This window comes from Leucoraja erinacea, chromosome 5 (genome assembly GCF_028641065.1).
Source record: "Leucoraja erinacea ecotype New England chromosome 5, Leri_hhj_1, whole genome shotgun sequence".
Taxonomy (NCBI): domain Eukaryota; kingdom Metazoa; phylum Chordata; class Chondrichthyes; order Rajiformes; family Rajidae; genus Leucoraja; species Leucoraja erinaceus.
Genome location: NC_073381.1, coordinates 68,709,622 through 68,725,032, shown reverse-complemented (window position 1 = coordinate 68,725,032; position 15,411 = coordinate 68,709,622). Strand labels below are relative to the sequence as shown.

General features: G+C 41.8%; 1 protein-coding gene across 3 annotated transcripts in view; it reads right to left on the bottom strand.

Annotated features, from left to right (window-relative positions):
- klhl32 (kelch-like family member 32) overlaps nt 1-15,411 on the bottom strand; it is a 199,208-nt gene that overhangs the window by 30,990 nt on the left and 152,807 nt on the right. For all 3 annotated transcript variants that reach the window (XM_055635854.1, XM_055635853.1, XM_055635852.1), the window contains exon 7: nt 1,765-2,491. In XM_055635854.1, coding sequence (XP_055491829.1) covers nt 1,765-2,491 — 727 coding nt within the window. The remainder of the gene's footprint in view (nt 1-1,764; nt 2,492-15,411) is intronic.

Sequence of the window (15,411 nt, the reverse complement as noted above, 5' to 3'; positions counted from 1 at the left end):
TTTCTCACAGAGAGTGGTGAGTCTGTGGAATTCTCTGCCTGTGGAGGCAGGTTCTCTGGATGCTTTCAAGAGAGAGCTAGGTAGGGCTCTTAAAAAATAGCGGAGTCAGGGGATATGGGGAGAAGGCAGGAACGTGGTACTGATTGGGGATGATCAGCCATGATCACATTGAATGGCGGTGCTGGCTCGAAGGGACGAATGGCCTACTCCTGCACCTATTGTCTATTGTCTAACTCAGCAGGCCAGGCAGCATCTCTGGATAGAAGGAATGGGTGATCAGATCTGCACCTATTGGGTCATCTGGCAGATCATTTCAAATAACCACCACACTCCGTGTGAAACATTTACCCAAGATCTGTTTTGAATTTTTCCTCTATTGTAGAGTTCTTTGCCCTGCAAAAAATTATTCTACCTGTACCCTCATAGATTTAAAAACTTCTCTGGGGTCATCCCTAACTTCCCATATTCCAATGAGAATAAACCCAGTCTATCCAATCTCTCATGTTAACTACTGTTTTCGACAACCAACTTAGTCAATCTCTTCTGCACTCTCTATTGCTACCACATCCTTCCGGCAGTGCAATGACTGGAAATGTACACAATACTCCAAGTGTGAAGTGTGATCAAACGGAAGGGTTGTACAGCGGCAAAATGATGCCACAGCTCTTATACTCAATACATAGATACATAGACAATAGATGCAGGAGGAGGCCATTCGGCTCTTCGAGCCAGCACCGCCATTCAATGTGATCATGGCTGATCCTCCACAATCAGTAACCCGTTCCTGCCTTCTCCCCATATCCCTTGATTCAGCAAGCCCTAAGGGCTCTATCTAACTCTCTTTTGAGTACATCCAGTGAATCGGCCGCCAATGCTTTCAGAGGCAGAGAATTCCAAAAATTCACAACTTTCTGTGTGAAAAAGATTTTCATCATCTCAGTTCGAAATGGCCTATCTTGCATCTAGCGTGACCAATCCCTTAATAATTTCCATAAGATCCCCTCTCATCCTTCTAAATTCCAGTGAATACAAGCTCAGTCGTGCCATTCTTACATCATCTGACAGTCCCACCATCCAGGGAATTAACCTTGTGATCCTACGCTGCACTCCCTCAATAGCAAGAATGTCCTTCCTCAAATTAGGAGACAAAAAATGCACGCAATACGCCAGGTGTGGTCTCACCAGGATCCTGTACAATTGCAGAAGGACCTATTTGCTCCTATACGCAACTCCTCTCTTTATGAAGGCCGAGGAAGACAAACCAACCAAATGTCTTTTTCACTACTGTAACCACCTGTATCACCACTTTCCAGGAGCTATGGATTTGTAGCCCAAGGTCTTTTTGTTTTCAAAACTGCAGTTCAACACACTGTATTTAACTTTGCTGAAATCCACCACCACAAATGTAATATTTGGGATAAATTAAAAAACACAATGTGGTCAGCACTTGTCACTTGCACTAAACTCGAAATATAAACATTCTTCTTTATTAGCTTATTTATTAGCTTATTGAATTTTCTGAAGAAATAACCAGGAGAGGTGGAGGCAGCAAAAAACATGGCAATTGGTTTTAGCTCTCCGGTTCCAGATTAGTACAGGAATATATAGCAGAGCTGGCATTTACTCTACGAACCATTTAAGAATCTTGATATTCTAAACCATCACATTTCAGAGAGCTTTACCTTTACCCAAATAAACAACACCTGATTATCGCATGGAAAATATATACTGGCGGGAATTAAAACTCAAATTGTGCTCCCTTACCTGATATCCAAAGCAGCCCATCAGCCATACATCCTGCATGACAAGACAGCGATCTATCAAATGACTGTACGAAAGTCCACTTGTTCTTCTTTGTGCAGTACCTCTCCACTGTGGGCAAAACCTGCCGCAGCTCATTCCTTCCACCCACTGCATACAAGTATTCATCCAAGGTACCAAGTACAAAATGCTCTCGGCAGTTTTTCATGGGAGCTATCTCTGTCCAGGTGTTGCTGCGAGGGTCATAGCGGCATGCAGTCCTGACTGCGCAAGTGCGGCCCGTCGCGTGTTCCACCTCCCCACCTGCCACAAAGAGGAAGTCTCCCATGACCGTCACGCAATGATGGCTTCTCCCGATGGGCATTGGAGATAGCTCACTCCAGTTTGAAATACCAGCAATGTGAACGTTCTCCTGGTTCACTGGGTTAAAATACCGCAGGTCTCTCACTTTGCAAATCTCACGTTTCTTACCGCCTACAATATAAAGTGTTTTTGACTGGAAACGAGGCCGTGTCCTGATGGTTTGCCATATGGGCTGTGCATAGATACTCTGGTGGTACTCCAACGACTCAGTAACGAAAGCTGTGGCTCTTTCACTGGCCTGTACTAGAGGGTGAGACAGGGCCACAGCGTGAAGTGTATTCACATCCATTAGACCGAACCGTATGTACTCTAAGAGTTCATCCATGTACTGATAACGACAACCATGTTCCAACCACCTCACTGCCAGCTGTCAAACAGAAACAAAATAGGCCCATTAGTCTTTTAGTGCAAGAAGAAATGCAATATGTTATAAATTATCAATAATTATAATAATTTAAAATTTGAACATTGAATTAGTGTTCGGTTCAGTTTAGTTTATTGTCACGTGTACCGAGGTACAGTAAAAAGCTTTTTGTTGCGTGCTAACCAGTCAGCAGAAAGACAACACATGATTACAATCAATCCATTTACAGTGTATATGATACATGATAAGGGAATAACGTTTAGTGCAAGGTAAAGCTAGCAAAGTCCGGTCAAGGATAGTCTGAAGGACATTAAAGAGGTAGATAGTAGTTCAGCTCTGCTCTCTGGTTGTGGTAGGATGATTCAGTTGCCTGATAACAGCTGGGAAGAAACTGTCCCTGGATCTGGTGGTGTGCGTTTTCACACTTCTATACCTTTTGCCTGATGGGAGAGGTGAGAAGAGGGAGTGGCCAGGTTGCAACTCGTCCTTGATTATGCTGCTGACCTTGCCGAGGCAGCGTGAGGTATAAATGGAATCAATAGAAGGGGGGTTGGTTTGTGTGATGGCCTGAGCTGCATTCACAATTCGCTGCAATTTCTTACAGTCTTGGATGGAGCTGTTCCCATACCAAGCTGTGATGCATCCTGATAAAATGCTTTCTATGGTGTATCTGTAGAAGTTGGTGAGAGTTGGAAGGGACATGCCAAACTTCCTAAGCCTTCGCAGGAAGTAGAGGAAGTAGTGGATGTTGCCAAATAGTCAAAGTCATAAAGTCATACAGCATGAAAACAAGCCCTTTGGTCCAACTTGCCCACACTGACAAACATGCCCCATCTACACTAGTCCTACCTGCCCACGCTTGGCCCATAACTTATCCTATTCATAATTCTCCAACAAAAATCTAGAATGATTCTACTTATCAAAGTATATTCCTAAAATATTCCTAAAGACTGATGTTGAAATCCCACTCCATTTAATCTCAGATGGAAACTGGGAAAATAAAAAACATCAGAAATAATACATGGTCAAAAATATTTATCACATCTAAAATTTGCAGAGTAAAGGCATTCGATAACAATAAATTGACCAGAAATGCACCAGAATTTCCAAGGCATTCGCTGAACTGAAATATAATGGGTGCAAGCAAAGATGGAGTATTACCACGATCCTTTTAATTCAAGGCTTAGAAGGCAAAACGAACATTAGAAGGTAAAAAGAACATGAGATGGCAAATTATTTAAGGGAATAAAACTCTGAGTGTGAGCCCATGGCATGTGAATGAATGTCAATGACAGGATAATGGAAGAGGGCATCAAAATAAATAATAGTTTAAAGCCCTCAATTTATATTGTTGTTCCTTCCAAAACGTATCACATTACGACATTAAGCTCCTATGACTTGTGTAAGTCCATTCCAGTATTATCTTCCCGATTGTAAACCATGCTTCCAGGTTTGTATCATTTGCAGATTTAGAAATAGTGCCCAATAGCATGGTCATTAATGTTACAAAATCATAGATTGATTGCATTATGGAAAGAGGCTGTTTAGTCCTTCAATTAAGTTCAAGATACCCCAAGAAAAGCAATTAACTTATTACTGACCCTCGAGATCTTCCCCCAACTTAAAAAATTAATGGTTCATCCCTGTACTTACAATAATTACCCAAAGTCAGTTTTCTATCCATGCTTTCATGTCCCTTTTAGTTTATCATCTTTTCGGCCCATCAAGCCTACTCCGCCATTTAATCATGGCTGATCTATTTCTCCCCTCATTGGAGAATAGGGTTACCATTCTCCCGCCTTCTCCCTATAACCCATGACACCAATACTAATCAAGAATCTACCAATCTCTGCCTTAAAAATATCCATTGACGGCATTCACAGCTTTCTGTGGCAAAGAATTCCATAGATTCACCACCCTCTGACAAAATAAATTCCTTCTCATCTCCTTCCTAAAGGGACGTCCTATAATTCCTTCATTTCGGTCCTTAATTTTCTAACAATCTTATTATTTGGTACATTATCAAATGCCTTTCTGTAATCTCATAAAAACTACAATTAACTTAATTACTATTTGCCGACAACAGGTCCAGGCTGGATTTCCTTTTTTTTAAATCCACACTGGACAAATTAGCTATTAATTCTAGCTTTCTCAAAGTTGTGCAATTTCCTTGGCTTCGCACAGTTTTAAATATTGCAAATAAATCCTGGAACTATGTATAAACAAAATCAGCTAAAGTATATCATCCCAACCAATTGTGGAAAGAAATGAAAAATCACATCTGAACAGCATAAGACACAAAATATGTGGACCAATTATATTGCTGGGACCTTGAAGACTGTAAATGACAACAAATTGAAACAAAAAATATGCTGGAGTAATTCAGCAGGATCTCATATTCCTCTTGAGTAGCTTACAACCCAATGGTATGCACACCGAATTCTCCAATTCTACCAATTTTAGGTAACGCTACCCCTGACACCCATACGGGTGTCAGAGGTTATGGGGAGAAAGCAGGAGAATGGGGTTAGGAGGGAGAGATGGATCACCCATGATTGAATGGCGGAGTAGACGGGCTGGATGGCCTAATTCTCCTATTCCTTATGACCCTCCCTTATCTCTTTCCCATGCCCTCCCGATGTATACCCAGTTTTCGCATTTATCCTGTCTCCGTTCCGCCCACCCCCCCCAACCCATCCCTTTTCAATTATTGTTTTACATATATGGTTCGACTTTACTTTCACTCCTCTTCTCTCCTCATCTGACACTGTTGCCTCCTTGTCTCTCTTTTCTTTCCTTTTGTCACTCTTTTGTCTCCTTTTAATCTTTAGCCTTTGTCCATCCTTCTGCCAGTCAATACCTCACCACACTGTATCCACATATCACTTGCCAGACATTGTCCTACCCCACTCTTTCCCCCCATCTTCCTGCCCATACTACAATGATTCCGAGAAGGGTCCCAAATCATGTTGTTGTCTATCTACTCCCTCCAGAAATGCTGCTGTAGAGTTACTTCAGCACTTCATGTTCTGTATAAAGATAGAAATCCATACAGTTTTCAAAACTTATAATACTCACTTCGATAAGCAATATATATGGGAAATAAATTATATTCATAAATTTGATATGCCCCAAATTGCTGATGTATTGGTTTGTTAAATTAAATTTAAAAGAGGATTGTGCCATCCTCCATATCGGAGCTGTCACGTAACGTTATAACATTGAGGAACTAGAAATGTCTGAGGATCTTTTTATGTTGATCTTACTGCATTGCCTTGCTCTGTCTGTCCCACAGCTCTGGGTCCCACTCACTTACAATGGACCTCAAATTTTAGTAACCCTGCACTATCCATAATACTCCAGGAGCCATTATTTTGCATTTGGGATTACTTTTAATTAAAATATTTGATAACTAGATCTGTTTTAAATATCTCATGACTAAATGCCACTGTACCGTAACTGTATTAATATTTTATTTAATGTATAATTGCTTTTAACATCAACCTCTGTTTATCAACAGGACATTTGCCTAAATAAATCAATGCCTGCATTGTTTAATATCCACCCAAGATATTAGCGCAATAGACAGATGTGATTTATTATCCTTAGATAAGTCATCATCTCTGGTGATGGGAGGTTGAAAAATAATTCAAATGGGGAAAGGCAACATCATAATGGCCTTTCATTACACTGACAAATGTGTAGATATCACTTTATTTTCTCATTAATTTCTTATTTTTCTAAAGACACCATACTCCTTGCTGGCACACAGTTGGACATTCTTGAATTGCAGTTGAACAGTTGCAGTTGAAGGGTAATAGAAACCACCAGTACACAAAGAGGCCATTCAGTCCATCATGTTCATGTCAGCCTCTTTCAAGCACCTCATATATTTTGTAGGATCCTTGATTATCAGCTCCATGATAAGGGAATAACGTTTAGTGCAAGGTAAAGCCAGTAGTGTCCAAACAAGGATAGTCCGAGGGTCACCAATGAAGTAGATAGTAGTTCAGGACTGCTCTCTGGTTGCAGTACGCTGGTTCAGTTGCCTGATAACAGCTGGGAAGAAACTGTCCCTGTTTCAGGAACAGTCTCAGGATATGCTAAATCCTTGTCCATTTACCCTCCCTAATGCAAAAACTAATGGGCAATAATCTAATTCTTTATGCTGCCGAGATGATAACAACAGATCCCCCAGCCTCAATAGCCCACTTTCTCTGTGATTTAACTCTTTGAGAAATAAGAGCACAGATTATGTTGCTTGTATGATGCTTAGCAGGACACGTTCCTGTGCTGTACTGTTCTAGGTTTTTGAGGTATTTGTGCCAATATTGGGCAAATGGGCCGACGATGCGGCATTTGGTCGGCATGGATGAGTTGGGCTGCAGATCCTTTTTCTGTGCTGTATGCCTCGATGACTCTCAGACACTACGTAAATGAAAGCTTTTGTTGGCATACTAGCTGAAGCCTGCAGACTGAAGGGTTTTAAGGCAAATTATGCGATGGAGCTCAACCAATGACCTGCCTGCCCATGACTGCATCAAATTCCACTTTGAAACACTGCACTGAGTCTACAATTGAATATCAAAATACTGCAAAGCTGGAAATCTGAAATTAAAACTGTTGGAAATACTCAGTTGATCAGGCAGCAGAAGTGGATAGGGAAACAAAATTAATGTTTCAGGGCAATGAATCTTTGTCAACCCTAACTGAAACTAAACAGATTCCGTGCCAAACTGTTGATGGCAGACAGATTCAGCTCTGCACAAAAAACTTGAGGCGACAAATAAAAACTGGAGCTGTGCAATCACCCGAGCACAGACATAAAATAGCAGATGCAAATAGTGGCAAAATTATATTATTGCTAGAAATTTGTGACATTTATTGGAACTGCCTCAATTAATGACAAGAGTTTGGTTTATTCCACAGAGAGAATTCAAATAATTTCTTAATTGATTCACCCTTTAGTAAATTCAGAATATAACTCATTACTGCAGTTACTTCCCCATTGAATGTCTGAAGCTTTGGGGGGCAATGTCTGGAAAAACACTTTTTTTTTTATTATCAGGCACGCTGGCCTAAGGCTGTTTTTCAGGCTGCTGTGGCTTTGAAAGGTGTGAGACAGCAAACTAATGCGCAATGTAAGATGTTAATCAAATTAGAAAATATTCATTACTGTTGCTCACAGCGGCTTTGTTTACAACTCCTACCTCTTAGAATTGCAGTAATGAAATATTTTTTTAATGTTTTGCTTTATCTCTGGATCTGGTCTTTTTTATTTATCTCTCCTGTTTAATGTCTATGCTTAGTGAACACATTGTTCCTTATTCCAAGATTTTTTATAAAACATGTCAATCATCTCCAATGAAAGTACAACTCCATATCAAACAAAAAACAAATATAAATCAAGATGTAAAATTCAATCAGAAAATTTCAATTTTCAAGTTTTTAAGGTTAAACCTTAAAAATCTTACGCTGTACAGTGGCAGAGATGTAGAGCTGCTTCCTCACAGCACCAGAGACCAAGGTTCGATCCTTCTGCAGTTGTACAGAGCCCTAGTGAGACCACACCTGGAGTATTGTGTGCAGTTTCGGTCCCCTAATTTGAGGAAGGACATCCGTTGCTATTGAGGGAGTGCAGCGTAGGTTTACAAGGTTAATTCCCAGGATGGCGGGACTGTAATATGCTGAGAGAATGGAGCAGCTGGGCTTGTACACTCTGGAGTTTAGAAGGATGAGAGGTATTCTCATTGAAATATATAAGATTGTTAAGGGCTTGGACACACTAGAGGCAGGAAACATGTTCCCAATGTTGGGGGAGTCCAGAACCAGGGCCCACAGTTTAAGAATAAGAAGCAAGCATTCAGAACAGAGACGAGGAAATACTTTTTCTCATAGAGAGTGGTGAGTCTGTGGAATTCTCTGCCTCAGAGGGTGGTGGAGGCAAGTTCTCTGGATGCTTTCAAGCGGGAGCTATACAGGGCTCTTAAAAATAGCGGAGTCAGGGGATATGGGGAGAAGGCAGGAACGTGGTACTGATTGGGGATGATCAGCCATGATCACATTGAATGGCGGTGCTGGCTCGAAGGGTCAAATGGCCTACTCCTGCACCTATTGTCTATTGTCTGACCATGAGTGCTATTTGTGTGGAATTTGTATGTTCTCCCTGTGACCATGTGGTTTTTCGCCTGGTGCTCAGGTTTTCTCCCACATTCCAAAGACATGTAGGTTTGTAGGTTAATTACTCTCTGGAAATTGTCCCTACTGTGTGTAGGACCCTGTAAGTGTGCGGGGATCGCTGGTCGACACGGACTCGTTGGGCCAAAGGGCTGTTTCTCTAAACTAAACTAAACCAATAAATACAAATGCAGTATTTTTAAATTAAATATGTCCGCTTCCCAAATATCCTGATGCAGGGCCCAGCCAACATAGATGTGAATGAATTGGTTGATGAATTAAGGAAAGATTAGAACATTTATTCTGTCTAAAGTATGGTGGCATCTGGAACTGCCTCAATTAATATAAGAGAAATACTCATAACAATTTAAATTAAAATATACATAAAAGTGTATATTTTAAGACTATACACTTAAAATAACTTAACTGTATAGTCATGTCACGCTGCAGCTGAAAGATGAAATTAATCATTGTACGAATAGCCTTTGCTCTTTCTGTAACAAAATTGTGTGCAAGAAATGTTGTTTTGGAACTGTCAAGGACAGCCACTGTTTCTGGTTGGATCAGTAGCACTTTGTCACGGGACACGAGATATATGATTGAAATTACCCAACAACATCAAGACCATGGCTGACAAAGTTTGTGGGCCTGCTGAACATGGAAGACACAGTACTTGTCTGGGAAATATCGTGATTCGATTGAATGATTGAAAAGTACAGCATGAGAACGCACCCTGCAGCCCACACCCACCATCGATCACCCATTCACACTGGTTCTATCTTATCCCTCTTTCGCATCCGTGTCCCAACACACTCGGTGCTATTTTCACAGGCCAATTAACCAACAAGCAGACAGATCTTTGAGATGTGGGAAGAAACCAGAGCACCTGGAGAATATCCAAACAGTCCATAGGGCAAACTCCACACTGATCTTACCAGCTGCCCCACTGTGTCACTCTCATAGCTCCTGGAATTGTCTTCAATTATAGAGGTGTATACAATCATGAAGGGAATAGATAGGCTGGATGTACAGAGAGTTTACCCAGGGTAGTGGAATCAAGAACCAGAGAACATAGATTTAAGGGGAGAGTTAAAAAAAAAAAAGGTTTTCACTCAGATGGTGATAGGTATATGGAACGAGCTGCCAGAAGAGGTAGTTGAGGCAGCTACAATATCTACATTTATAAGATATCTGGACAGCTACATGGATAGGAAATGTATAGAGGGAAATTGGCTAAATGCAAGCTAATTGAACTAGCGTAGATGGTCGGCATGGATGGGTTGGGCTGAAGGGCCTGCTTCCATGCTGTCTCACTCTATGACTACAATAGTTCAAACACAACTTCATCCATCAGAGACGACAAAAACACTGCATTATCTGAAAGGACATGCAACTAGTTCCTAGACCCATCCTCCCTCCACACATTTAACTCTTTCCCAGTAGTTTTGGATAGGAGGAAAATCAACACCAATCAGAGTTGTGCGAGTTAAGATAGCCCAGGCCTGAACTGTTCTCAGGCGTTCTTGCCTATCCTGTCTCTCTCGTAAGGCGTGAATTTTAAATTCAAGTTTATATTACACTTCATCTTTTTCATTTTGTTTTAAAACAAGACTATCTGACAGTGGTAACTATGCTGGTAAACAGTAATATGTTGAAATGACCCCGTAGGTTTTTCCTGGCAGATTCTGAATTGACTGACAATCTCCTTTACAGAGAAAGCTAAACAGAAGTCAGAGCCAGCTCCACTGCAGTTCTATTCAAAAGGCTGTGAAGGTCACCGCCGAGCAAATGAACTTCCTTCTCAAGGCAGAAATAAATAAATGGCAAGGAAAGAAACTAAAATGCAATCTCTAGCGTTCAGGACACGATCTCTAAATGACAAAGATTGACAGCTGAGCTATATCCATGCAATATCGGAGATAGCACGTTCTCATTTACCTCAGTGTAGCAAGCAAGCACACATTAAACATCCGTCTGATGCCCAAATTAACCTTCTCAGGAAACTGAAAGAGGCACAAACTATCATAATCAGCCTTTCATTATCGCAGCAGCCTCTAGTTAAAGGGTCAGAATAATTGTGCCATCAGAGCAATGATTGTTTTCAATCAACAGACGGCTGGAATGACAGGTCTGTGATTGAATAGTTTGATGAAACTGCACTAGGCCTAATCAGACCAGATGAAAGGGAGGCATGATTGGTGCAAATGAACATTCAAGGCTCTTCTCTTCATTTACAATTTGAAATTACACTTAAATTCTAGTTTTCGTTTGAGTGTCTTGAGGGGGGGATGTTTGATTTGTTACAAGTTATGGCAGCTGAGTGTTATAAAACATAGGACGGGTGCATCTGATCTTGCAACTATTGTAATGTTCGCATAAAATTCTTTAGAAGTTCAAATTTTAGCTCCACAAGGTCGTGAAAAAAAATAAAGACTGACTATCTTTGTAGCATTTTATCGCTTTATAGGACATATCACTGGAAAATAGTTGCAGCAGCTATGCTCAATGAAGGCTAACTCAAATAAAAGACCTGAGGGGCAACATTTTCACACAGAGGGGGGTGGCCTTATGGAATGAGCTGCCAGAGGAGGTAGTTGAAGCAGGTACAATAAAAATATTTAAAACACATTTGGATAGGTACATGTATAGGAAAGGATGAGATAACACCCTAACGGGGATAAATGGGTCTACTTAGATGCGGCATCCTAGTCGGCTTGTACTAGATGCCTAAAAGGCCTGTCTCCATGTGGTATGACTATAACCTTTTAACCTTCTGATTAACTGTATGTTTTACTTTGTACTTTGGTTTTCAAATATCTAGACTTGTGCCAAAGAGAAAATTGGCTTCATTTTTTAATGGAAGTTCAGTTTTGAAACCATCATCAGAGAAATATAGAATTGTTACATTATATAACAGGTTTTCACAGCTACAGTACATGTGGACTAAGGCATTCAGTCAAGTAATGGTGAAATATAACTAATGTTATATACTGGGAAATAAAGCAGGTAAATTGCACACAAAATCTTAATGTTTTTAGAGGCATTAGTAAATGAAAAATATTGTACAGGATACAGGAAACAATCTACCTGCTTTCTCAAAATAATATTTTTTGGTATTCATATTGTAACACCAGTAAGACTAGGGTTTATTATCCTTTGCTAATGACCCTCAAGAAGATGGTGATGAGTTCCCCTTTTGAATAACTTTAGTGTACTCGTAAATTCATTTCTACAGTGCTGTTGGGGGAAGAGAGAAATATAGAGTATTGAACATGGAACACTACTGCACAGGAACAGGTCCTTCGAGCTACAATGTCTGTGCCAAACATGATGCCGAGACCAACTCTTATCTGCTTGTACATAACCCATATTACCTCCATCCCCTACAAAATCATGTGCTTATTCAAAGTCTCTTAAATGTCCCCATCGTATCTGTTTCCACCACCACCACCATTGGCAGCACTTTCCAGGCATTGATCACCCTCTGCGCAAAAAAACTTACCCGATCATCTCCTTTAAATGCTGCCCCTCTAACCTTAAACTCTGCCCCCTGGTATTTCATACTTCCAGACTGGAAAAAAAGGTTCTGACTGTCTACCTATGGCTTTCATAATTTTATATACTTCTATCAGGCTGCAACATCTGGATTCAAAGTTTTAGACCAAGCAACGATGAAAGAGTAATGGTATATTTCAAAGTCAAGGATGTTATGTGATTAGAAGGGAAACTTGCAGATCGTGATGGTCCATGTACTTGCTACCTTTGTCACCCTGTGTGATAGAGTTTGCAGGTTTTCTGAAATGCTGTGAGAATAGCTGAGGCAAATCACTGCAGCTTATGCTGTACATGGTACACATTGTAGTCGCTGAGCAGCAGTGCTGTAAGGAACAAATGTTTGGGGCAGTGGATGGTTCAATTAAGTGAGCTATTTGATCCCGGATGGTGTTGAGTTTCTAGAGAGTTGATGCAGCTGCATTCATCCAGGGATGCAGACAGTATTCACTCACCTCTGTGCCTTGTTACAGTCACAAAGCCATTGGGTGTCAGGAGACACATCAAATGATAGCCTGTGACCCTCCATAGTGGTCACAGTAATTGTCTGGTCCAATTGAATTTCCATCAGAAACACGTAGACTATTGGTGGTGGGGACTCAGTAACAAAAATGCCATTGATTTCCTGGAATGGTGGTTACATTCTTTCTTGCTAAGAAGTTACTGCCCGGGACTTCAATGACATAAATATTATTACCACCCCTCCACGCTCATGCCTGAATGTTGTGAATACAGGCATGGATTGCTTCATTTGCTGAGAAGCTACAAATGGAATTTAGACATTGTACAATGAGACAAAAATTCCAGAAATCTGGAATTGGAGTGAAGCTTTACACATGGCCCTGAGGGACTGTGACGTCCTGAGGCTGAGTTGAATGTGTAGGAAGGAATTGCAGATGCTGGTTTAAACCGAAGATAGACACAAAAAGGTGGAGTAACTCAGCGGGAAAAGCAACATCTCTGGAGAGGAGCAATGGGTGACATTTTGGGTCGAGACCCTTCTTCAGACATCCGAACACCACCACCTCTCTCACGGCAAGTTTTGACTCCATCTATCGCATTAGTTTTTGCTTGATGCCCATTAACTTTATTTTACCAGGGCTCATAGTTGCCATACTCAGTCAAGTTCTACCTTGATATTAAGGGCTGTCACTTTCACATCACCTCTGAAATTCACGTTAGGACTAAGGTTATAATTAAACCGCGGGTTGAGTCATGCGACAAATCAAAAAACTGGGCATCAATGAGTAGGTTATGCAACTGTCATTTCATAATACCATCAATGATACCTTCTATCAGTCTTTTGGTGTGCCATGGAGTATCAGACTAATCTATACATAACTAAAACTCTGATCATGTGCTCTTCCGGTTTGTGTATTTGTTTTATTTGCGCAAAAATGGTACATGATAGCGCTACGATTTTTTGCCACCTTACTCACCGTTCTCCTGTGCTCAGGTGCAACAAGTTTTGTTCTGATCGATGGTATAGTTTACAAGTTATCAAAGTTTAAACATCTTAAAAAACACCCATGCACAGATTGGTTTCCTATCCCGTCAGTCACCCGGCACAACGCCGCCCAGGTCGGGATGCCAACACCCCGTCCAGCGCAACATCGCCGCACTGATTGGCCGAGTCCACTGTCTCTCACCGGCGGGGAGAATAAAGCTGAAGGAGCGGAGCAAGCAGAGTTTGTGCATCACTGCCGGCTGGAGCACGGCTGGAGCTGCGTCAACCAGAGCCTGGCCGACTGCGAGTCCCGACTGCTGCAACCTCGAGATCCTGGGGAGGTGAGGAGGGAGACTCTGAGGTCGACTCTGAGGCCGACTGCGAGTCCCGACTGCTGCAACCTCGAGATCCTGGGGAGGTGAGGAGGGAGGCCCTGAGATCTACTCTTAGGCTGGCTGCGAGGCTGATGGCTGCAAACTCAAGATCGTGGGGAGGTGAGGAGGAAGAGTGGGGGGAGTAACGGAGAGGAAGGGGTATGGAGGGAGAGGAGGGAAAGTGGGGAAGGTGATGAGGAAGAGGAGGTGGGAAGTGGGGGAGGTCGGGAGTGGGGAATAGAGGGCGAAGAGGGCAATGGGGGAGGTTAGGAGGGATAGTGGGTGAGATAAGGGGAGATGAGAAGTGGAGGAGGTGGGGGATAGAGCGATAAGAGGGGAGTAGGGAGGGGAGATGAAAGAAGGGAGTGACTGAGGGTAGGGGAAAGGAAAAGGAGAGGTGAGGGGGGATTGGGGGAGGGGAGGAGGAGAGGGGAAAGAAGAGGGAGGATGAAAAGGAGGGGGAGGGAGTGCTGGGGATGAAGAGAAATGAGCCGCGCCTGCGCAGTTAGGGGCTATGCGTGAGTGGTGGAATATTGAGTTGGGGGAACGGGTTGCTTTGGGGGCCCAAGCCTTCCATGTGACCGGGACCCAATGGGTCCCACTTAGTCTAGTGTACCACTAAATGCAAAGTTGTGTCTTTGACAGTACAGCACTCACTACTGTTCAGAAAATCATTTACGATAACATACTGAAGTCTCTGGAGTGGGACTTTAATCACTGAGCCATGGCCAATAGCAAACTTATATAATTTTTGATTGCTGTGTCACTAATAAAACTTGCCTGCACAGGACACTTAGCATGTCGCAATTTTATTTTTTAGATCCTCTAAATTCACATTTCTGAATTACGTATTGTTCAATGTTTCTCATGAACGTTCTTAACTGTATTGTGACCAAATCTATATTTTATTTATATTTGTCAATCCTTACTAGGTTTTATGAATACCATGAGGCATTTAGTTTAGTTTAGTTTAGTTTAGAGTTTTGAGCGCCGAAACAGGCCCTTCGGCCCACCAAGGCCACGCCGACTTGCAATCCCCGCACATTAACACTATCCTAATACACACTAGGGACAGTTTACATTTATACCAAGCCAATAAACCTACAAACCTGCACGTCTTTGCAGTGTGGGAGGAAACCAGAGATCTCGGAGAAAACCCACACGGTGACAGGGAGAACGTACAAACTCTATACAGACAGCATCCGTAGTCAGGATTGAACCTGGATCTCTAGCGTTGTAAGTGCTGTAAGGCAGCAACTCTACCGTTGCATCACCCTGCCACGCCATTCTAAATTTTACGGTAACAAATATTAAAGTGTTCATATTCTGTTTATTAAATATGCACTTCTATTTGGCAAATGTTCAAAACGTTT